Genomic DNA, 25,178 nt, shown 5'->3' on the forward strand with positions numbered 1-25,178 from the left:
TGAACAGGCCCTTAATCAACTTATCTCACCATTTTTTTTTCTTATTCACTTTTACTCAAAAAAACAAAACGAATTTATTCTCAGATTTTGTTTCTTTATATCACCAATACACCATTAATCAATCAAGAATATGTTTTTAGTTATTGTTTAAAAAACGTGTGAAAAAAAAGACAAATGAGACTTTTATTTAAAGAGATAGGATACGTTGTTTAAAGTCGGTTAAATAAGCTCTACAAATTTCTTTCCTTCATTAAGAAAACTTTAACTCAACCAAAGAACTCCAAATCAAACTCAAAAGAAAAACAAAAAAGTCCCATTTCTTCCTTCCTTTGTTGTTCCAGTTCAGTGCATCCAAAAACACCACCTCCTCCTAAAAATACTTTCCACCTCCTTAAACCTCTAAAAATTCTCCCTCCCTCTCTCTCCCCTCTTCCATTCCACGACAACATCAAACCACCACAAATCTCTCTCTCTCTCTCTCTCTCTCTCTATATATATATATATATATATATATATATATATATATATATATAACTTTCTCTCTCTAGATTTCTCTCTCATCTTCTCGCTACTTCGATGAATTGATCGTCAATTCTCCGTCATCCGATCGCTCTTTCAAGGTGCAACAATGGCGGAAGAACTCGCCAAACTCGTCGAAGCTTTATCGCCTCCGCAGAACGATCTCGCTTTGAGACTTCGAACTTCTGCTTCACTTAAATTAGGGTTGCACCACTTCTACTCTATCCTCAATTACGGTGTTGAAGCGATCGATGACCATGATTTTGATAGGAAGTTAGGTCTTCAGAGTTGGAGTCATTCTCAGATTCATTCTGTTTGTTCTCTCGCTCTTTTGATTGCTTCCGCCAATCGATCTCTTTCAGGTACTCTCTTCTTCAATTTGATCACTTAATTTTTCGATTTTTTTGGAATTTTTTTTTTGATTTTTTTGCTGTTTTCTGTGGATTTTTTGAGCAGTTGAGCATGTTGAGCCTGTGGTTGTTGCTACTTTACATGAATCAATGGAGTTCGCTTTGTGCTGCCTGGAGAAATCGGAGATTAACAGTGATGACTTGAGCTTGCAGGTCAGTAAAATGTTTTGTATTGCAGATTACTTTTTTATATTAGCAGGAAAATTGAACTTAAATGCTGTAGTCTGCTGTTTGCTAAATGCTATGGTATTTCGGATTTGTCGTTTTTAATTTCGTTTTAAGCTTATGCGTAGTTCATATGCTGTAATTTGGAGAACTGCTGTGGTAGAAATGTGCATCAATTTCCCTGTTATTGAGGAAATGCTATTTTTTTTATTTTTTTTCTTTTATTTGTAATTGATGACAAAGAAGAGATAGGTTGTGAGCTACACACAAAGTGAGCGATTCCTTTGTTTGATTCCATTTTCAACGAGTTCGGAAATTTTGGAAGGTTGATGGCGATTTTTATTTTATTTATGCGAGGAGTATTTGAAGAAAAAGAGGAATACTTCAGTACGGATTTAGGAACATTTAGATGTTTTCCATGTTGTGTGCATTATTCAACATATAGTATGTTTCATGAATGTTTAAGATTTACTATTATACCAATTATTAGATAATAATCCTAAAAAATTCAGGAACAAATCAAATTGTTTGTTTTAAAATACAAATTATTGTAGTATGTCATATTTGTGCTGTGTTTGTACATGAAAAATGTAATATTTTTGCTTATTAACATCATTCTGTAACTTAATTGGTTAAGTAATTCAATTAGTGGCTAGATAACCAGTTTCTGGTATTTGACTGGTCATCATAATACTGCATATTGTATAAGCATTTCCTTTATTTGTGAAAACTTTCAATAATAATATTGGTACACACTTGAAACTGAAAAATGTATGTTCATTTCCTTTCTCATGTTCCATTGCTATCTTCTTCAGTGGAATGGAGAAAGAAATATTATGTTATTTATTATCTGTTAAGGATTTTGTTCTGCGTTTTGTTTATCGGTTTTAATGACAAAACACTTACCTGGTTTTTCTTTCCATACACGTCCCAGAATCTTGCCGTAAAGTTGCTGGAAACAGGATTACTTGGTCAGATCGATAATGAATCTGATTTATCTCAATCTGGCTTAGCCAGTTCCCTTGTGGATGGCTTGCCTCTTATATCCTTTGAAGATAGGGGTTTTCTGTCTGAAAAGCACACTCGGTGGAACTTGCAAGGTTCGGTTCTTTTGGACTTTTATGTTGCCATTGCAGTCTATATTTCTACATTTTATCAAATTAACATTACTGATTTTCTCAATTGTTGTATGTGAAGGTGAACAACCTGTTGATCAGCTAGTTATGACATTAGTTTCAGACATGCAAAATAATAATGCCATACAATCGCCTACAGATTCCTCTTTTTCCCAGGATTTCAACAAGTTAGTGTCTTCTTCACAGCAGTGGGCTGTTCTTCGCTTAGGATGCATTCATCGGCTCATTATATTCTGTAAAGAACTTATTCAGCTTCCAGAGTCATTGGATGTTAAAATGGCAGATTCGAGCATCTTCCGGAAATTGTCTCTTGCATTAAATATTCTGAAGTTACTAAGAAATCTTGCAAGGAGTGTTCCTTTTGTTGAATTGGACTCTGATTTGCTGCAGAGTATTGCTGATTTTGCTGACATGCTTCCTGGTTTGTTTAGACCAGGGATTGAGTTCATAAGTATCAATTTAAGTTCCGATAATTACTATGAAGGTGTTGTACTTAATATACTTGAAGAGTTTCTACATTTGGTACAACTACTTAACTGTGGTAAGAGTGTCTTTCAAAATGTTAGGGCATGTCTACTAGCTTCTATACTTGATCTTTTGGATCTTAGTGTATGGAGATACAACAAGTCAGTCAGTAATTTGAAACCTCCTTTGATATACTTCCCTCGCTGTGTTATCTATGTTGTCAAACTCATTGGAGATGTTAAAAATCAAGTTAATGAGATGCATGCGGTGAAGGATTCTGGTGCGAACCTCTCACTTGGTATCTCTGATTCTGAGGCCAGAGGTGTTTGTCATGTTCGGTCTGAAAAAATTATTTTGGCAAAGAATTACACAGTTGAGGAACTCTTGGAAATCATTTTTCCTAAATCAGTTCAGTGGGTGGATAATTTAATACACCTTCTTTATTTCTTGCACACCGAGGGAGGGAAATTGCTACCGAAACTTGAGAAATCTTGTTCCGGTGCAAAAACCAGCTCCATTTCTGATTTGGAAAACACTGGTTGCCATGATGATGAAGCGCTTTTTGGGGATCTCTTTTCTGAGGGTGGTCGTTCAGTTGGATCAAATGATGGGTATGAGCAAGCACCTTCTGTTAATCCACTCACTGGGTTCTACAACACGATAATACAAGCTGCTGCAGAATTATCCGTCTTCCTCAGGTCCTGCATATTCTCTCCAGAATGGTTTAACCTTGTTTATGAGGATGCTTGCAAGAAGCTTAGCAGATATCATATTGATTCTCTTCTGTCAATGCTTGGCTCTCAAACATCTTACTCTGAGGGGTTTGACAATGATACTGCTGTAAATGAGCATAGAAGGATAGAGCAAATTCAAGAGGTATGCTTTGAGATGCTGCACAGTCTGCTCAAGCGGCATTGTCTCTCTGATATGCTGGAGGAGCACCTTGTCCTTAAAATTTTGGAAGTCGAAAATGGTTCCTTCGTTTACAATGATCAAACCCTTATCTTGCTAGCTCAGACTTTAATCTGCAGGGTGGGTTCAGCTGGAAGCCATTTGAGGAATAAGGTCTACCAGCAGTTTGTGAATTTTGTTGGTGAAAAAGAAAAAGATGTGCGTTCTAATTGCCCTGTACTTAGGGAACTTCTCATTACTCTGCCCAATGTCTTCCACATGGAGATTATTCTTTTGGCCTTCCATCTGTCTTCTGAAAGTGAAAAGGTTGCACTGGTAGACCTTATCTTCTCCAATATAAAGACTTTTGCTTCCAGTTCACGAAGCTTGAGCAGTTCGCAACTGTCATGCTGGGCTTTGATAGTTTCTCGATTGATTGTAATTTTTCGACACATGTTGTTGAATATGCATGCTTGTCCAACATCATTTCTCTTGGATTTCAGATCCAAGCTGAATGCAGCACGATTTGCTGGATCCCATTGTCACCATCTCAATGATCCTGTGATATCTTGGTCCTCATTTGTAGTCAATAATGTTATGAATTTGTTTATTAAAGAAGAGCCTCTCCTTGGTAACCTGCTTAATCACTTAATTGATTTCGAATCTGTGCCAGCACGGCTGTTTAGTTCTGATGCTGCCCATATACATTCGTCTTTGAGTTGGAATGATATATATGATGTCTTTTCACTGATTTTGGAGTTCTGGAAGGGTAAGAAGGCTGCAACTATTGAGGATTTGGTTCTTGAAAGGTACATGTTTCTGCTTTGCTGGGATATGCCTGCTGCTGAGCTGTCCTCGAATCACTTGTCTTCTGTCTGGAGTGCCAATTGCAACCTTGATACATCAAGTATTGAACATTTTTTTCTTTTTAGCCATTTGTTGCTGGGACAGGGACACTATGATCTTGTGAATAGGGATGTGAACCTTGTAGATATTGTCATTGGGTTGCTTCAACACTTGTGTTCTGTTTCCATGCCTGATGACATTCTGGAGTTCGGTTGGGACTCGATGAGAAGTGGGCAGTGGCTTTCCCTGGTTCTTTCTTTCCTTTATGCAGGTTTTGGGAGCTACTGTGTTAAGAATTCTGTCTCTGGAGCCAACTTTGCTTGGACGCAAGATGCATCTGATTCAGATTTTGTCTCTTTTGCTCACGGCTTCATCTCTGTGATGTTGGAGACTAACAAGGTCCCAGTGATACTGAAAAGCCTGTCTTCATTATTGGCAAAATATATCAGAATATACCAGAGGGCATTCTTGTTCACTATTAGTGAAGACCAGTCATATGCCCAGAATTGCTCTCCTCTTTTGCTTCTCAAACATACTGAATTTGACGAGCTCATGAAGGATGAGATCTTGGTGAAAAACGGTCTTGTTCATGTGGGGCTGGAGTCTGTTTATGACCTCCTTCCAAAAATTGACAATGTTGTCAGCAAGAGGGCCTCTCACATACTGTGTGCTATATCTTCTGAAAGCATGCTCCATGGTTTCCCTGCCCACCCTCGAGCCTCTAGTGGGGCTCTTGTTTCCTCGGTTCTCAGTATCAGAGGAATACTTTGTCTTTTTGATTTGCTCTTCAAAATCAGAGGTACAAGGGGAGAAATTTCTGTGGAGACTGACGTGCTTCATGAAATTCTTGGTTCGGTGATGACAGTAAAATATGACAGGGTGTTACAGAACCTGAGTGGGAAGTGTGAAGATATATGCCTTGGATGTACTGGCGCAGAAGGGCCGGATTATAGTTTGTTGTTCCTGATGAAGCAAATTGAAGGATTTCTTTTGGATATTAATTTCAGAGGGAATGTTAACCATGTTAAGGTTGAACAGCTAGTTGTCAAAGCCGTTGATATGATGGAAAGTCTACAGCGAGATTCCCTGGGGATCAATGTATTTAGATTATATCTTGGTGCTGAAGATGTTCCTCAACAGGTTGTTGACCTTTATGGTTCACAGCGTGGCGATTTGCTTGTTCTGATTGACTCTCTGGATACTTGCTACTCTGAGTCAGTTAATGCAAAGGTTCTCAATTTCTTTATTGATGTGTTATCGGGGGATCTGGGTGTTTATGTGAAACAGAGGATACAAAAGAAATTCCTTGGGGTAGATTTAAGCTGTTTGTCCAAGTGGTTTGAAAAGAGATTGTTGAGTTTTCCGACAGAAGATTCTGGTAGTCTTTCGTCAGTTTCATGTGCTAAAGGAAGTTCAATGACCCTCAGAGAATCGACCATGAGCTTCATTTTGTGCCTTGTATCTCCTGATGACTCGCTTTCGAGAGAATTATACAACCATTTGTTTAATGCTTTGCTGCTTTCGTTGGAGGCAGCATTTAAAATATATGATATTCATGCTGCAAAATCTTATTTTGGTTTTGTGACCCAACTTTTAAGAGATGAAGCATCAATGAAATTACTGCTGCAGAGTAGTCTCTCTTTGATGGAGAAACTGGTTGTTGATGAAAGCAAGCTACAGGGGCTGGAATTCCTTTTCAGTTTCTTTGAGACTATCTTGAATGAATCTGGATCTTTAACAACTATGCCAACTAAAAGCACTGGGAAGTCTTTGTCTGGAAGTAGTCATGGGCTGGGATCTATAGCAAGTAGAGCAGCTAGTTCTAGAAAAAATTCTGAAAGTTTGATTGTAAGTGCCAATCAGGATGGTAGCTCAGTGCCTTTTGAGTGTGATGCGGCATCTATAGACGAAGATGAGGATGATGGAACCTCTGATGGGGAGGCAGCTAGCATAGACAAGGATGATGAAGAGGATTCTAGTAGTGAACGAGCCCTTGCTTCCAAAGTTTGCACATTTACTTCTAGTGGCAGCAATTTCATGGAACAACATTGGTATTTCTGCTATACGTGTGATCTAACTGTGTCAAAAGGCTGTTGTTCTGTTTGTGCAAAAGTATGTCACCGTGGTCATCGTGTTGTGTACTCACGTTCCAGTCGTTTTTTCTGTGATTGTGGAGCTGGAGGTGTTAGAGGGAGTACCTGCCAGTGTTTGAAGCCAAGGAAATTTACTGGAACTGAAGCTGGACCAGCTAGGGGTGCTGGCAATTTCCAACCGTTACTGCCTTTCTCAGAGGATGGAGATCAATTGCCAGATAGTGATTCAGATCCTGATGAAGATGTTTTTATTGAAGCGGATAATTCTCTGAGGCTTTCGGTTCCCAATGACATCCAAGGTGCAATTCCTCGCCTTTATGAAGAACTTGACCTTGAGGCGCAGGTGCTTAAAATTTGTAATTTGCTTCTTCCTTCCATCACAAAGAGAAGGGATGGCAACCTTTCGAGGGATAAAAGTCTGATCTTAGGAGAAGATAAAGTATTATTATATGGATCTGACCTTCTGCAGCTGAAGAAAGCTTACAAAAGTGGTTCCTTAGATCTAAAGATTAAAGCAGACTACTCCAATGCAAAGGAACTTCGATCACTTCTTGCTAGTGGTTCTCTTATGAAATCCTTGCTTAGTGTGAGCAGTCGTGGTAGGCTTGCTGTGGGGGAAGGTGACAAAGTTGCTATATTCGATGTTGGGCAGCTGATTGGACAGGCTACTGTTGCACCTGTGACGGCTGACAAGACTAATGTTAAGCCTCTCTCCAAGAATGTAGTTCGCTTTGAAATTGTACATCTTGCTTTTAACCCTTTGGTTGAGAATTATCTAGCTGTAGCTGGGTATGAAGACTGCCAGGTCTTCACTGTTAGTCCTCGGGGTGAAGTGACAGATCGTCTTGCCATTGAACTTGCTCTTCAGGGCGCTTATATCAGGCGGGTTGACTGGGTCCCAGGCTCTCAAGTGCAACTGATGGTGGTCACTAATAGATTTGTTAAGATTTATGATTTGTCACAGGACAATATCAGCCCTTTGCATTACTTCACGTTGGCGGATCAAATGATCACGGATGCTGTGCTGTCTGTGGCATCTCAGGGTAAGGTGTATCTCATTGTGCTTTCAGAACTGGGAAACTTGTTCAAGCTTGAGTTGTCATCTGAAGTTAATGTGGGGACCAAACAACTGAATGAAAAAGTTGAGATTCCCAATAGAGAAGTCAATGTCAAAGGGTCGTCATTGTACTTCTCATCGACCTATAAGTTGCTCTTTGTATCTTATCAGGATGGAAGTACGCTTATTGGTCGGCTGAACTCTGATGCAAGCTCTTTAACTGAGATTTCTGCTGTATATGAGGATGAACAAGATGACAAGCGACGACCTGCTGGGTTGCATCATTGGAAAGAATTGGTTTCTGGTAGTGGATTATTTGTTTGCTTTTCAAGTTGGAAGGCTAATGCTGCACTTGCTGTGTCCGTGGGGGCTAAGGATATTCACGCTCAGAATATACGACATGCAGTTGGTTCAAATTCACCTGTGGTTGGTGCAACTGCATATAAACCTATATCCAAAGACAAGTTTCACTCCCTTGTCCTGCATGATGATGGCAGCCTTCAGATATTTTCACATGTTCAATCTGGATCTGATTACGGGTCAACTGCAACATCTGAGAAAGTTAAAAAATTGGGTCCCAACATCCTTAGTAATAAGGCTTACTCTGGTGTAAATCCTGAATTTCCTCTTGATTTCTTTGAGAAAACTGTGTGCATCACTTCTGATGTGAAACTGGGTGGTGATGCTGTCAGAAATGGTGATTCTGAAGGAGCTAAGCAGAGCTTAGCATCTGAGGACGGGTTTCTTGAAAGTCCCAGCCCTTCTGGATTTAAGGTATGACCACTTTGCTTTGCTGTAATTCTTCAAGCATATTTTTGTAGATCTATTTTTCTTGTCTATTTAGGCTTCTCGATATTCGTAACTTTATTGCCCACCAATTAACTCTTTTGTTCTTCGTTTCAGATTACAGTGTCAAATTCGAACCCTGACATAGTAATGGTTGGCATCCGTGTACATGTTGGGAACACCTCAGCAAATCACATCCCTTCAGATTTGACCATTTTTCAGAGGGTGGTAAAATTTGACGAAGGCATGCGGTGTTGGTATGACATTCCATTTACTGTTGCTGAGTCTCTCCTTGCTGATGAGGAATTCACGGTCTCTGTTGGGCCCACTTTTAATGGCTCTGCATTGCCTAGAATAGACTCACTGGAGGTCTATGGACGCCCTAAAGATGAGTTTGGTTGGAAAGAGAAAATGGATGCAGTTCTTGATATGGAAGCCCGTGTACTTGGAAGTAATTCATGGGCTACGTCTTCTAGAAAAAAGATTCGTTCTTTGCAGTCTGCACCTCCTGAGGAACAAGTACTAGCAGACGGGTTTAAACTTCTATCTAAGTTGTATTTGTTGTGCAAGCCTCTAGGGTGCTCCAAGTTTGAAGATGTGAAACCAGAATTAAGCTTGCTCAAGTGCAAGCAGCTGCTAGAAACAATTTTCGAAAGTGATCGGGAGCTATTACTACAGTCTTCTGCATGCCGTATCTTGCAGGCTTTATTCCCGAAAAGAGAAGTCTATTATCAAGTATATATCCTTTCACGTAGCACTATAATTTGCCATGCCTTTCTTTCTTATGTTACATCTCATGCTGGTATTAGAAAATAGATTTGTGTTGCATGATCTGATGTGTACGGAATTAATTTTTATTCAGGTTAAGGATAGTATGCGCCTTCTCGGTGTGGTAAAATCTGCAGCTTTGCTTTTGTCAAGGTTGGGGGTTGGTGGTTCTACGTCAGCATGGATCATTGAGGAGTTTACTGCTCAGATGCGTGCTGTATCTAAGATTGCTTTACATCGAAGGTCAAATTTGGCTGCTTTTCTTGAGACGAATGGTATGAAGAGTTCTGTAAATTTACTTCTTTAATTCTTTACATATTGTGTTTAGTCTTTGTGGTTGCGTTTTATTTATTACTGTAACACTATAGTTAGCTGTTGAACTTACATTATTACAGCCGTAGCTCTCAAGCATTACATTGCTGCGATGACCATGTTTTGTTGAGAATTTAGTCATTTATTATGCTTAGTCTTGACATGAAGTCTGCTAAAGCATCTGTATACTGTTGACAGGTGTTTCCTGTTGATTAACTTTATTAATCCTTTTTTAAATCCTGTTTTCTTCATCTTGGAGGCATGAAAATATGAAACTAAGAAAAATAAGTTTTATACATTGCCCTTTCCTAGAGCATTTGCCCTTCGTTCACTTTCTTCTGATTGTTGTTGTCTCTAGTTTTGCTCTTGACTGCTTGATATATTAGCTCTTTACTCCTTGTATCTACTACAACTTTCTGCTGCTTTTTTGTGATCAATCTATTTTAATGCCAATATGTGCAAGTTGCATTCTATTTCAATTTAGTTTGGGGATATTGAGATTTAAGGGTTCCACATAGCTTAGTTGTAAACCTGATCTTTGATAGTGTGATCTTATTTTGATTTTATATTGATATTGCAGGATCTGAAGTAGTAGATGGTCTTATGCAAGTCTTGTGGGGAATTTTGGAGATAGAGCAGCCAGACACGCAGACCATGAATAATATTGTTATATCTTCTGTGGAACTCATTTATTGTTATGCGGAATGTTTGGCTTTACATGGGAAGGAGGCAGGTGGACATTCTGTTTCCGCTGCAGTTGTGTTGTTAAAGAAACTCTTAATTTCTCCAAATGAGGCTGTCCAAACAGCAAGCAGGTAAACAATGTTCTTTTGCCTTTTGCCTTTTGCCTTTTTGTTTGCTTTTTAGTATAAACTACTGACGTATTTTTCATCATGCGATGAGTAGCCTGGCAATTTCTTCAAGATTGCTCCAGGTTCCATTTCCAAAACAAACTATGTTGGCTACTGATGATGCGCCAGACAATGCTACTTCTGCATCTGCTCATCCTAATTCAGTAACTGCATCTGGAGGCAATGCACAGGTCATGATGGAAGAAGATTCTATAACATCCTCGGTACAATATTGTTGTGATGGTTGCTCCACTGTCCCTATACTAAGGAGAAGATGGCATTGCACCATTTGTCCTGATTTTGATTTATGCGAAGCATGTTATGAAGTACTGGATTCTGATCGGCTTCCTCCACCACATTCCCGAGATCATCCAATGACGGCAATCCCAATTGAGGTGGAGACATTGGGAGGAGAAGGCAGTGAAATCCATTTCCCAGCTGATGAGCTAAGTGATTCAAGCATTTTACCGACTTCATCAAACTCAAATGTGCAAAACTCTACACCGTCTATTCATGTGCTAGAACCTGATGAGCTTGAGGATTTCTCACCTTCAGTTCTGGATCCTGTCTCGATCTCTGCATCAAAGCGAGCTGTGAATTCCTTGCTTCTTTCTGAGCTCTTAGAGCAGTTGAGAGGCTGGATGGAAACAACCTCTGGTGTTCGAGCTATTCCTGTCATGCAACTTTTCTACCGGCTATCTTCTGCTGCTGGTGGACCTTTTATACACAGTTCAAACCCTGAAAGCTTAGATCTGGAGAAACTGATTAAGTGGTTTCTGGATGAGATTAATCTTAAGAAACCATTTGTGGCCAGAAATCGATCTTCTTGTGGTGAAATCACAATCCTAGTCTTTATGTTCTTTACCTTAATGCTCAGAAATTGGCACCAGCCTGGTAGTGATGGCTCTGTTCCAAAATCTGGTGGATCATCTGATGCACTTGATAGAAGTTATACTCAGAATCCGTTGTCTGCTTCAATATCTTCAAACATGCAAGATAAGAATGACTTTGCTTCGCAGCTGCAGAGAGCTTGTAATATTCTTCGTCAACAATCTTTTGTTAATTATCTCATGGATATCTTGCAGCAGTTAGTTTATGTTTTCAAGTCCTCAGCTGGTAATCTTGAAAGTTCATCTAATTCGCATCCTGGTTCTGGTTGTGGGGCTCTTTTAAGTGTTCGGAGAGAGCTACCAGCAGGCAATTTTTCTCCTTTTTTTTCTGATTCATATGCGAAAGCCCACAGGACAGACCTATTTGCTGACTACCATAGACTTTTGTTGGAAAACACTTTCCGTTTGGTCTACAGTCTGGTTCGCCCTGAAAAGCATGACAAAACTGGGGAAAAAGAGAAGGTGTACAAGATGTCTTCCAGCAAAGACTTGAAGTTAGAAGGATACCAAGATGTTCTTTGTAGCTATATAAATAATCCACATACAACATTTGTTAGAAGGTATGCAAGAAGACTCTTTTTGCATTTATGTGGAAGCAAGTCTCATTATTACAGTGTTCGGGACTCCTGGCAATTCTCGAGTGAACTTAAGAGGTTGCACAAACATGTTAACAAGACGAATGGGTTTCAGAATCCTGTACCATATGAGAGAAGTGTTAAAATCATCAAATGCTTGTGCACCATGGCTGAAGTTGCTGCTGCACGTCCTAGAAACTGGCAGAAGTATTGTTTGAGGCATGCTGATGTTTTGCCACTTTTGTTGAAGTGGATATTCTATCTTGGAGAGGAATCTGTTATCCAGACACTTAAACTCCTGAATCTGGCTTTTTATACTGGAAAGGATATGAACAATTCTTCTCAGAAAGGTGAATCAGGGGATGCTTCAGTGGGCTTAATTAAATCCGCTGCTCAGCCTCAGGATTCGAAGAAGAAAAAGAAAGGAGATGATGGTCTGGAGTCTAATTCTGAAAAATCTTGCTTGGACATGGAAGTGGCTGTCAACATCTTCACTGAGAAGGATGGTGAAGTCTTGAGGCAGTTCATTGATTGCTTCCTGCTGGAGTGGAATTCGAGTGCTGTTCGCTCTGAAGCAAAGTGTGTTCTTCACGGCATCTGGCAGCATGGGAAGCAGTTGTTCAAGGAGAATGTGTTAAGGGTGCTCTTTGAGAAAGTGAAGTGTTTGCCTATGTATGGACCAAACATTGCTGAATATACGGAATTGCTGACATGGTTGCTTGGCAAGGTCCCTGATGTCAGCTCAAAGCCGCTAAATGCTGAACTTTTAGATAAATGCTTGACTTCTGATGTCATCCAGTGCTTCTATGAGACCCTTCATATGCAGAATGAACTACTGGCTAATCATCCCAATTCTCGTATATACAACACGTTGAGTGGTCTTGTAGAGTTTGATGGATATTATCTTGAGAGTGAGCCTTGTGTTTCTTGTAGCTCTCCTGAAGTGCCCTACAGCAGGATGAAGCTGGAGAGCCTAAAATCTGAGACAAAATTCACAGACAACCGTATAATTGTAAAATGTACGGGCAGCTACACCATCCAATCAGTTACAATGAATGTTCATGATGCTCGTAAGTCCAAATCTGTGAAGGTTCTGAACTTGTATTACAATAACAGGCCTGTAACGGACTTATCGGAGTTGAAAAATAATTGGTCTTTGTGGAAGCGTGCCAAAAGTTGCCACCTCGTATCTAATCAGACAGAGCTGAAAGTAGATTTCCCTATTCCTATTACTGCTTGCAATTTCATGATTGAACTTGATTCATTCTACGAAAATCTTCAGGCTTCATCAATGGAGCCTTTGCAATGCCCAAGATGCAGCCGACCTGTCACTGATCGGCATGGTATTTGCGGCAACTGCCATGAGAATGCATATCAATGCAGGCAATGCCGTAATATCAATTATGAGAATCTGGACTCATTTTTGTGTAATGAATGTGGTTACAGCAAATACGGCCGTTTTGAGTTTAACTTCATGGCAAAGCCTAGCTTTACTTTTGATAACATGGAAAATGATGAAGATATGAAGAGAGGATTTGCAGCAATAGAATCTGAATCAGAAAATGCTCACAGGAGATATCAACAACTTTTGGGGTTCAAAAAACCTTTACTAAAGATTGTATCCAGCATTGGTGAGAGTGACATAGACTCACAGCAGAAGGATTCTGTCCAGCAGATGATGGTTTCATTGCCTGGACCTTCTTGTAAGATTAACCGCAAAATTGCACTTCTTGGTGTACTCTATGGCGAAAAGTGCAAGGCAGCCTTTGATTCTGTGAGCAAAAGCGTCCAGACTCTGCAAGGGCTTCGTCGGGTTCTGATGAATTATTTGCACCAAAAACACTATGCTAACACTACAGAAGCTTCAAGATTTGTGGTGTCCAGGTCCCCAAGCAGTTGCTATGGTTGTGCTACCACATTTGTTGTTCAGTGTCTTGAGATATTGCAAGTCCTATCAAAGCATCCCAGTTCTAAGAAACAGCTTGTTGCATCGGGCATCTTAACGGAATTGTTTGAGAATAACATTCATCAAGGTCCAAAATCTGCTCGCTCACAAGCAAGAGCTGTTCTTTGTGCTTTTTCAGAGGGCGATGTGAATGCTGTTAGTCAGTTGAATAATCTGATACAGAAGAAAGTTTTGTACTGCATTGAACACCATCGATCCATGGACATTTCTGTGGCCACCCGAGAAGAAATGTTGTTGCTTTCAGAGGTTTGTTCGTCAACTGATGAATTTTGGGAGTCTAGGCTACGTGTTGTTTTCCAGTTGCTATTTACCTCCATAAAAGTGGGTTCAAATCATCCAGTCATATCAGAACATGTGATACTTCCTTGCCTGAGAATTGTATCTCAGGCTTGTACACCTCCAAAACCTGAATTGCTGGATAAAGAAACAGTCGGAAAGTCTTCTAATATTCAGCCTTCAAAAGATGACAATAGCTCAGATGTTCTTAGTACCTTGGGTGCCCCAGTCAATGGGAGCAAATCTACACTAGAGTCGGCGGAGAGAAATTGGAATGGCTCACAGAAAACTCAAGACATTCAATTGTTGAGTTATTCAGAATGGGAAAGGGGAGCATCATATCTTGATTTTGTCAGGAGGCAGTGCAAAGTTTCACAGGCATCCAGAGGTCACAAGTCAAGACCTCAAAGATTTGATTTCTTAGCTTTGAAGTATGGACTTAGATGGAAACGTCGTGCTTGCTCTCGGAGTAACTTGTCATCATTTGAACTGGGATCATGGGTTTCAGGGCTTATATTAAGTGCTTGTTCGCAATCAATAAGATCAGAAATGTGTATGTTGGTTAATCTGCTCTGTGCTCAGAGTTCAACTAGACGGTTCCGCTTGTTGAACTTGTTAATGGCATGGTTGCCCTTGACTCTCTCCGCTGCTGAAAACGCTGTGGAATATTTTGACTTGCTCTTCAAGATGATAGAAACGGAAGATGCTCGCTTATTCCTTACTGTTAGGGGATGTTTGAGTACTATATGCAAGCTGATTACCCAAGAAGTAAATAATATAGAATCCCTGGAGAGGAGTCTGCATATTGACATTTCACAAGGGTTCATACTTCACAAATTGATAGAGCTTCTTGGAAAATTTTTAGAGATCCCAAACATTAGAGCAAGGTTGTTAAACAAACCTCTTAATTTTGAAATTCATTGGTAACTGACTTTGTTAATCCTTAAGTTATTTGTCTTCTTTCAGATTTATGCGAGACAACTTGCTCTCCGAAGTTTTGGAAGCCCTGATTGTCATTCGAGGATTGGTGGTCCAAAAGACAAAGCTAATTAGCGATTGCAATCGTCTGTTGAAAGATCTTCTGGACAGCCTTCTGCAGGAAAGCAGTGAGAATAAGCGACAATTCATACGTGCTTGTATCTGTGGCCTGCAAATTCACGGAGATGAAAAGAAAGGACAAACTTCCCTGGTAAAGCATATCTGCCCCCTAACCCTTTGTAACATTCTATGTTATTATTTCTGGAAACCCATGTAATCAACTTGCTCATGATCGTCTTTCTCTAAAATGTATCTTTTGCAGTTTATCTTAGAGCAGCTTTGCAATCTGATCTGTCCATCAAAACCAGAGTCTGTGTACCTGTTGATTCTTAATAAGGCCCACACTCAAGAAGAATTTATCAGGGGTTCCATGACCAAAAATCCCTATTCCAGCGCTGAGGTTGGTCCTTTGATGCGTGATGTAAAAAATAAAATTTGCAATCAGTTGGATATGGTTGGGCTTGTAGAGGATGACTATGGAATGGAATTGCTTGTTGCTGGGAATATTATTTCTCTAGATCTGAGTGTTTCACAAGTTTATGAGCAAGTGTGGAAGAAGGCCAATGTTCAATCTTCAAATACTGTAGCTAGTGCGACTTTGATACCCACTGGTGCTACTGTTTCAACAAGGGATTGTCCTCCTATGATAGTGACATACCGTCTTCAGGTTAGTTCCACCTCCTTCTAATAGTTAATTTGATGGAGGTTGATTTGACTGTCTCTTGCTGGGAAGTATATCTTAAGATTTTTGAACTGATGAATTTAGTGGAAAATATTTCATGTGGAATAGTAGTTTGTCTTTGTGACTTCCTCCCTAGTAACCTGTGGAATTATGAGAGTGAGTTTATGATTAAAAATTTATCTTCTTCTAGTATTTAATGAAAGTACCAAACCCCTAATTTCTATTAAATCATTTTGCTAGATTGTTTAGAAATTGTATATAATGATGGTTTGGTGTAAAAGAAACATCTATCTGACATTTTTTTTCCGCTTTCGTTTATTTTCATCCAATTATTGCCCATTTGCTGCAGTTTTATAAATACATGTACAGCTGAGATAATCAATCCTGATTTTCCTTCTACTTTCTCATGTCTTTATCATCCTCTGTCTTGTGAAAAAATAAAAACCAATGGGAGCAGGGCGCATGAGCTGTTCATGTGAGCTAGAATAAAAATGAGAATATGGAGACTCACTACTGTAGACCCTTGTTTCTGGGAATGCTTGGGTGTAAGAAAAAAAAGTGAATAAAGTAAGAGAAATGGAGTAAAAAGGTGGATGGGTGTAAGATATAGGTAGAAAAAGTAAGAGAGTATAAAAATGTATAAATAGTGTGAGGTAGGATGGATAAAATTGTTGAAGTAACTAAAGTAGATGTGATTTGAGCTTTTTAAAAGGGCTTAAAAATGCCCTGTTCCCACATTGATATCTAATAAATTATACTGTTCTGAGCTCTCTTAGCAGTACTAATCATATCTGTAATTTCTTGTGCTTTTTGAAACAATGATAGGGATTGGATGGTGAAGCCACAGAGCCTATGATTAAAGAGCTGGATGAAGATAGAGAGGAATCTCAAGATCCAGAGGTTGAGTTTGCAATAGCAGGTGCAGTTAGGGAGTATGGTGGGCTGGAAATCATATTGGACATGATTAAGGTCAGTCAAAATTTGACCATTCGCATTATTTCTTGTCTAGATTGTCATTAAGTATGTTACGCAGAGTTTTTTTGGGGCTCATATAGAATTGAGACAATTGAGTAATCATAAGAAGAATAAATTGCAAATAAATTGGTAATGGCCTTGTTATGAATCAATATGTTATTCTTTGAATATCTAGTTGACTGTAGCTTCAACATCAATATTGTAGGCAAATAACTTTATTCCTTGTGTGGTATATGCTTCACTATTGTAGGCAAATAACTGACATCAAGTAGATTGTTTTCCATGCTCTAGCTAGTCAGCTGCTTCTCTATTATTCTACTTTTAGGCTACAGCCATAAGTTGGACTTTATGTCATTTCCTTATAATGTGATATTCTTAAATGAGTGATAAATATGCTCATGTAGAATTTGAAGTAATGCTTGGTGCTACTGCTAGCTAAATGTTGCTTCAAAAGAACTGTGCAATTCTTGCTGTGAAATTTTCTTCAAGGGTTTATGCATCTATTCAGGATACTCAGCTGTCATAAAATATTCTTTTAGTATTCTTTATTAAATCTTGGTCATTTTATTTTCAACATATTAGCAGTGATTAATTTGACCAAATTGATTTTTCTTTATTATGCATTAATAAGAGGTGAACTTGTTTTAAATGTACAGCGCTTGCGAGATGATCTGAAGTCCAACCATGAGCAGTTGACTGTAGTGCTCAATCTTCTGATGCATTGCTGTAAGATAAGGGAGAATAGACGAGCCTTATTAAAGTTGGGAGCTTTAGGTCTTCTACTTGAAACAGCAAGACGTGCTTTCTCTGTTGATGCTATGGAGTCTGCTGAAGGCATTCTTTTGATTGTTGAGGCACTGACCTTGGAAGCTAATGAGAGTGATAATATTAACATTACACAGAGTGGCCTTACCATAACTAGTGAGGAAAGTGGTGCTGGTGAACAGGCCAAGAAGATTGTACTAATGTTCTTGGAACGATTATCTCATACCTCTGGTCTGAAAAAATCAAGTAAACAACAAAGAAACACTGAGATGGTGGCTAGAATATTGCCTTATTTGACCTACGGGGAACCTGCAGCCATGGAAGCTCTTGTCCAGCATTTTGATCCATATTTACAGAATTGGACAGAATTTGACAAGCTACAAAAGCAGCATGAAGACAATACAAAAGATGAGAGCATTGCACAGCAAGCTGTAAATCAGAGGTTTGCAGTGGAGAACTTTGTCAGGGTCTCTGAGTCTCTCAAAACAAGCTCTTGTGGTGAGCGGTTGAAGGATATTGTACTGGAGAGGGGGATTACTGAAGTTGCAGTTCAGCACCTTAAAGAGGTATTTGCAGTTGCTGGGCTTCCTGGCTATAAATCTATGGAAGAGTGGACACTGGGTTTGCAACTTCCATCTGTTCCACTTATCCTATCTATGCTAAGAGGATTATCAATGGGTCACTTGACCACTCAAAATTGTATTGATGTCGGAGGCATCCTGCCTTTGCTCCATGCATTGGAAGGAGTATCAGGAGAGAATGAGATTGGGGCAAGAGCTGAAAATTTACTGGATACACTATCTGACAAAGAGGGGAATGGAGACGGATTCTTAGGGGAGAAAATTCTCAAGTTACGGCATGCCACTAAGGATGAGATGAGACGTCGTGCTCTTAGGAAAAGGGAAGAACTGCTGCAGGTATGTTGTGATTGGTGACTTTGGGAACATCTTATGTTTGCTTCATCTTCCAAGGCTTGTTTCTTTGTTATGGCTGTAAATGTTTTGTTTGGTAGCTAACTTGACTAATTGTGGCTTGTTACAGGGACTAGGAATGCGGCAGGAGCTATCTTCTGATGGTGGAGAGCGTATAGTTGTTTCTCGGCCAAATCTTGAAGGTTTGGAAGATGTGGAGGAAGAAGAAGATGGCCTAGCATGTATGGTATGCAGAGAGGGTTACAGTTTGAGGCCCAATGATCTGCTGGGACTTTACACCTACAGCAAGCGGGTAAACCTAGGTGTTGGTACTTCAGGGAGTGCTAGAGGAGAGTGTGTCTACACAACTGTGAGTCATTTCAATATTATTCATTTTCAGTGCCATCAGGAAGCTAAAAGAGCAGATGCTGCTCTGAAGAATCCCAAGAAAGAGTGGGAAGGGGCTACCCTTAGGAACAATGAGACTCTTTGTAATGCATTGTTTCCTATTAGAGGCCCCGCTGTTCCATTGGGTCAGTATGTTCGCTATGTTGACCAGTACTGGGATAATCTGAATGCTCTGGGACGTGCTGATGGAAGTCGCCTTCGGTTGTTGATGTATGACATTGTTCTGGTATGGCCACTGTTTATACCTTTAAGCTTCTTTCCTTGTGTCATTATTCAGTTTCCTAAAGTTTGATTTGAGGATAGGAAATCTCACTAGTCATGCAGTTGCATTATTAAATCTTGCCACGAATTTTTATGTGATGACGTATACTCATAATCTCAACTTGCTTTTAGAGATGTAATGATGTATACCTGTGCTATAGTTAACTTTATAAGATGGATACATAGTTTTGCCTCCTAAAGTCATTGAGATCTAAGTCCTTGGTCATGATGTTCTATTACTTGCATCTGGTGTGCTTCACACTAGGAAAAAAAAAAAAAAAATTCCTCATTTATAAGTTGTTTTGACAAGAAATAAATGGTCTTAAGAGTTTGATTGCGACAACATCATATATGTTTTCCTTGTTCTTGTAGCCCTTTTTGAACATTTTTCTGCTCCCTGCACAGATGCTGGCCCGTTTTGCAACAGGAGCATCTTTCAGTTCTGACTGCAAAGGTGGTGGGAAAGAGAGCAACTCCAAATTTCTGCCTTTTATGATCCAGATGGCTCGTCACCTGCTAGATCAAGGCAGCAGTTCTCAGCGTCGATCAATGGCAAGGACAATCTCGTCTTATATCACCTCATCCTCAGATTCTCGACCTTCGCCCTCATCTCCATTGCAGCCTTCTTCTGGTGGAACTGAAGAAACTGTACAATTTATGATGGTGAGCTCCCTCCTTACTGAGTCCTATGAGTCTTGGCTCCTACACCGACGTTCCTTCATTCAGCGAGGGATCCACCATGCATACATGCAACATGCACACAGCAAATCTCTGCCCAGAGGATCGGGGTCAACGAAATTGGATGTATCAAGCACGAGCGGTAGTGATGATCTACTGCCCATCATTCAACCCATGCTTGTTTACACAGGTCTAATTGAACAACTCCATCAATTTTTCAAACCCAGAAAGTCCACTGCTGGGGTATCTTCTGAAGGTGAAGGAACATCACAACAAGGAGAAGGGGATGATGAGAATGGCTTGGAGAGTTGGGAAGTAGTAATGAAGGAGAAACTATTGAATATGAAGGAGATGACCAGTTTCTCGAAGGAGCTTCTATCATGGTTGGATGATATGACTTCTGCTGGGGATTTGCAGGAAGCCTTTGATGTTATTGGTGCCTTAGCAGATGTGTTATCTTGTGGGTTTAAAAGCTGTGAAGAATTTGTGCAGGCAGCTATAAATGCAGGGAAGAGCTGAAGATAATCGTATATATCGGCAGATTGTATTTTTGATGTACAATTCAAGTGTTGAGTTCTATTTTTCTGGGCTTTTGTTGTACATTATTACTATTTGTCCACTTCGATTTTTGGTACATTGAATAAACTGCATTTGAATCTTTCATCCTATAATCAATGAAGTCTCAATTTGCTGAGCTGATTATGGAATATCCATATTTAACCTTCCTGACTGTTAAGTATGCTTTTTTATGAAATGCTAGAAAACTTTTTAACTAACCTAGACTGGTGCATCTGCACGCAAACGTGCAACATTAATTCGTGAATCTACATGTGCACTATCAACCTGTGCATTTATGCGGCTGCATTAACCTATGCACAGGATGGTAGCTGCCATTGATGACACAAAACCAAGCTAATACTGATTGAATACCAAGCTAATACTGATTGAATTTGCCTTAGATGAAAGTGATGACTAATAACCAAAAGACGTTGGAAGCATTTGTGTTCCATATTCCATTACTAGATATGAGTTCATCAGATTAAAAGACATTAGTAAACGTATTTGATAGTGAATATAGCATAAAGATAAAAGATTACAGGAATTCAGGCCTAGAAAGTAGTCAGATTCTTCATACATTGAAGATAAAAGAGGTAAAGCCTATATGATGGACCTAGACCAGTATTTAACCAAATAGATTGAGGTCCATTGTTTTACACAATTTGATTCCAATCCAAAAACAGTCAATTTACTGCATACAACTACACAAATTGATTGAACAATAATATATGATTTGATTTCAACTGTGTAACCAGTACAGCAATTTCATGCAAGTTCAAAGTACAAAAGGCCTAAAATTTATGGAATCCCCAACAAAAAAGAACCATGAGTATTCACCATAGCTCACTACTGCATAAGATCATAGTCATCCAATTTGTCATTATATTGTAATACTTTCTTCTTTATCTTGGATGAATCTTCCCAGGTTACAAAATCTTCCATATTCCTGGTAACAAGGAATGCTGGGTCTGTCACTGTCTCGGTACCCACTCGAATGTGTCCCTGTTCAATGTATGTCACAGCTTCTTTCAGATACTCAGCAAACTTCAAATGCACCAGTATGTACGACAGCCTCCGTCTGCAAACAAAGAGGGGAACTTCAGGATCTTTACATGCAAGGGTTACTTTTTTTTTTTTTTTTTACTTATGCTATTATATACTCATATAGCGGTATTTTTGTTTCCTTGGGCAAGGAATTCAAGCTTTCAGCCAAGAAAATAATGTTTAATAAATTAGAATAATTGTTTGTTTCCTTTACAAGGAATTTGAATTGTGTGAACCATGAATACAGCCTTATGCCCTTATGCAATCCCTTCTTTAGACAAAATAAAGCAACAAAAGTATAGAAAAGCCATGGATCCAGTAACAGGTTTACATAGTAAAACACATTAACCTGCAGATAGATGACACACTCAACCGTTCACAAACAGCCAAGCTTCTCCTGTTGGGTATTACACCCATATTATATCTGTAAAAAAAAGAAAATACAATGGTATGTGAGAAAAGCTTGAAATTTGCAGCTTAATCAACATCATAAAAATAGAAGACATGTTTCTTTTAATTTCAACAGCTCTACAATTGTGGTTTCTTTCACTTTTGCAGTACAAGGCTCGAACAAATATGAATAACGATGAGAAACAATAATTAGATACATCATCTGATCATCATACAATCCAAACTAAGTGAAAGGACAAAAATTTGATGCCAGGCAGCTGTCTGTTACACTAATGGATACAATAATCATCACACACTAAATGGGAGCAATACATAAACAGAAAGCCAGAACTACAATTTTTGGTCTGGGTCAAGTCAATTTGGACAGTTCCTTAAGACGATTTATGTTAACCAACCCCAAATCAATTTGGGAATAAGGCTTTGTTGTAGTTGTTGTTGTTGTTGTTATGAAGTCAATTTGGCTAGGTGTAGTTGGCCTGGTCCCCTATCAATCTATCATGGAGTTTGAGAAATGAGAACCATATCCTCACTTTACAATTTATTGAAACAATCAAGCAATATGACAATGCGAGAATGTGGAAACTACAAATAACCATGTAGTATATATAATAAATAGAGATAAGGGATAGCACAGTGGTCCCATATAACCAAGTCACTAGCCTTGGTTAAATGCAGCCAAGTGTGGGGAGGATGGGCGAGGGGGTATGTGTGGTTTTGGGGGTGAGAATGATTGCCTAGGGCAGGTAACCTGGGGTTCTAACTAATACAGGAACCACATCTTATCATCTAAAAAGTTTATGATACGCTGCATTGAGTGACACAGTTTGTCAAGTGGATTAATAACGAGTAATCCCTTTTTCTTGATCAAAGAGCAAAGCAGGACTTTCTTGGCCTCCATTTCAATCCTTAAAACTGGCATCAATCAAGAAGCAAAGCAGAACTTTCTTGGCCTCCATTTCAATATTTAAAACTGGCATCATTCAAGAAGCATCACGACAATACTTAATTGCCATATAACTCACAATCAGCGACAATGGCATAGCAAGTTTCTAACAACAAAACAATCCTCTAAACATATCTATTACCTCCATCACATGGAATAAACTGCAAGTCTCAACCTAAATTCATACCATGATATATGCTAAGTAAATAAACACCTGTAAATTGATTACAGAAAAATTGCTTCACACCATTGAGCAAAACAAGACTTCCTTTACCATCATTCTATTCCCTAAAATCAATATTAATCAAACAGAAAAATCCCATTTAATACTTAGCAGTAACTAACTCTTGGCTGTAAAACGACACAATTAGTTCCAAACTGCACACTACGACTCGAATCCCTAATATATATTGTATGATTCCACATTCAACAACCAACCAATTCAACAAAGTACAATATTATACAATGTATCAAATTAAAAGTCAACAAGTATTCAATCCAACATACAATACCACCAAAAATCAAAGAGAAAACAAGAAAGAAAGCTCACAGCTTTTCCAATAGATTATCAGTCATCTCAATTCGATCAGGGTCTTTCGGGTCCATCTGCTTCAAAATGCTAACCAATTTCTGCGTCATCCTACACAAACTATTATACCTGTTTTTCGACACTCGAAAATAAGAGAACAATCAGCAAAAAAAATACAAGAATTACATAAAACCCATCAAAAATTGCAACCCAGAAAACGAAATTAAGAGTATAATAAAGAGGAAAGAGATTGATACTTCTTGTAATCGTCACGATCGGTAATATGGTAACGCTGCATAACAGAGGCTTCTCTGTGACCACCTTCTCTTTTCCATTCTAAGATGTTTAATTTCTTCAAAAGCTTATGTTCATGAAATTTGAGCTTCCTCATGTTCCCTAATTTAGCTGAGAAAGAGAGAGAATTTGAGAAAGTGTAAAACCCTAAAAATCAGACCATAAACCCTAAACCCCAAAAAATGAGGTGGGGAAAGAGAATGGAAAAGGCTAAGAATTGGGAAGAAGTGTGGAAAAGAGAGAATGAATACCTGATTAGTAGTGATGACTGAAACTTCCGATGAATCTCCGATGAAGCTCCGGTGAAGCTCCGGCGAAGTTCAGAGAAAAAAGACAGGCAATGAGGCAAAGTGAAGTGAAACCACTAAACTAGGCGTGAAGAAGATTTTTGTTAGGGTAAACAATAAAAGTTGGAATTTTTATTTTTTATTTATTTTTTATTTTTTTATTATTATTATTATTTTTTTTTCTCGAAGAGACTCTAATGCCCTATTACGGGGTATCTCCATTAACACAAGACCACCACAAATTTTATGTGACTGATTAATGAGCGTATTTGATTTCAAATAACATTATACTTCGTATCCCTACTTTCATTTAATTTTTTAACATCGGGTCATAAAATATCAAAAATACGGGCAAGTTAGTGAAATATAAGTATAACGCTCGATTTAGGAGGTGTCGGGAGCTGGTGTTGGAATTTCACGGAACACTACGGGATGAATCCCGGCAACATCCGCAACGTAAAGGACCCGTGAGAGCTTATAGCCAATACAAAGGCATGTACGAAAACGGGTAAAATGACAATTAAAGGAAAATTGGATGGTTCCACCCACCCAATTAAACTCTCAAAGGGTATTAGGGACCATGGTAAACATCTCGGCAATTTTTATTTCCGGGCGAAAAAAGGTCAAAAAATTACAAAATTAAAGGCTATATAATCCACGGTTTTTGAGGAATTTTTGAGGTTTCGGGGCCCGGTGACGAAAAGTATTGAGACCCTAAAGCTATCAAAAACTGACCCGACCCGAGAACCCGACCTTAACCGACAATGATTTGAATCCAGCCTGTACTTAAACAATGGGGAGGATTATATAGCTTTCAAAATTGCCACTTTTCGCCACCGGGCCCCAAAACCTCAAAATTTCTTAAAAAAAACGTGGATTACAGCTTTCAATTTTTGTAATTTTTTGACCTTTTTTTGTCCAAAAATAAAAATTGTCGAGATGTTTACCATAATCCATAATACCCTCCAAGAGTCCAATTGGGTTGGTGGAACCATCAAATATGCCGTTAAACGATCATTTTACCCGTTCACAACTTGAAGTGATTTCGTAAAATCAAGCCTACCACAGACGTTTATGGCAACATATAATGATAATATGGTGGTTTCAAACGGAATTATATGACCCGGAGATGTATCCTTTAGGGTCTCAAGGCTTTTCGCCACCGGGCCCCGAAACCTCAAAATTCTTCAAAAAGCGTGGATTATAGCCTTCAATTTTGTAAGTTTTTGACCTTTTTTCGCCCAGAAATAAATTGCCGAGATTTTTACCGTGGACCCTAATATCCTCCGGGAGTCAAATTGGGTCGGTGGAACCGTCCAATATGCCCTTAAACGGCAATTTTACCCGCTCACAACTTGCAGTGATTTCGTAAACTCAAGCCTACCACA

The 25,178-nt window shown here is 39.0% G+C and overlaps 2 protein-coding genes across 2 annotated transcripts; one reads left to right on the forward strand and one right to left on the reverse strand.

Moving 5' to 3' along the window:
* Positions 1-524: 524 nt before the first annotated feature.
* LOC145595396 (auxin transport protein BIG-like) lies at positions 525-20,431 on the forward strand. The gene is made up of 14 exons (XM_081651796.1): positions 525-881; positions 976-1,082; positions 2,029-2,194; positions 2,292-8,356; positions 8,486-9,103; positions 9,231-9,411; positions 10,029-10,263; positions 10,355-14,893; positions 14,973-15,195; positions 15,307-15,711; positions 16,552-16,695; positions 17,358-18,383; positions 18,508-19,011; positions 19,452-20,431. Exons 1-14 carry the CDS (start codon positions 629-631, stop codon positions 20,241-20,243), a joined length of 15,258 nt encoding a protein of 5,085 aa, XP_081507922.1. The 5' UTR covers positions 525-628; the 3' UTR covers positions 20,244-20,431.
* A 565-nt stretch (positions 20,432-20,996) lies between these two features.
* LOC145594733 (uncharacterized) lies at positions 20,997-23,881 on the reverse strand. Its single transcript, XM_081651067.1, has 5 exons — positions 23,755-23,881; positions 23,467-23,614; positions 23,231-23,338; positions 21,676-21,750; positions 20,997-21,360 (listed from the first exon to the last, which is right to left on the reverse strand). The coding sequence occupies exons 2-5, from the start codon at positions 23,598-23,600 to the stop codon at positions 21,129-21,131; spliced, it is 549 nt and encodes a 182-aa protein (XP_081507193.1). The 5' UTR covers positions 23,601-23,614; positions 23,755-23,881; the 3' UTR covers positions 20,997-21,128.
* Positions 23,882-25,178: the final 1,297 nt, after the last annotated feature.

Source organism: Chenopodium album, chromosome 19 (genome assembly GCF_948465745.1).
Source record: "Chenopodium album chromosome 19, dcCheAlbu1.1, whole genome shotgun sequence".
In the NCBI taxonomy this organism is placed as follows: domain Eukaryota; kingdom Viridiplantae; phylum Streptophyta; class Magnoliopsida; order Caryophyllales; family Amaranthaceae; genus Chenopodium; species Chenopodium album.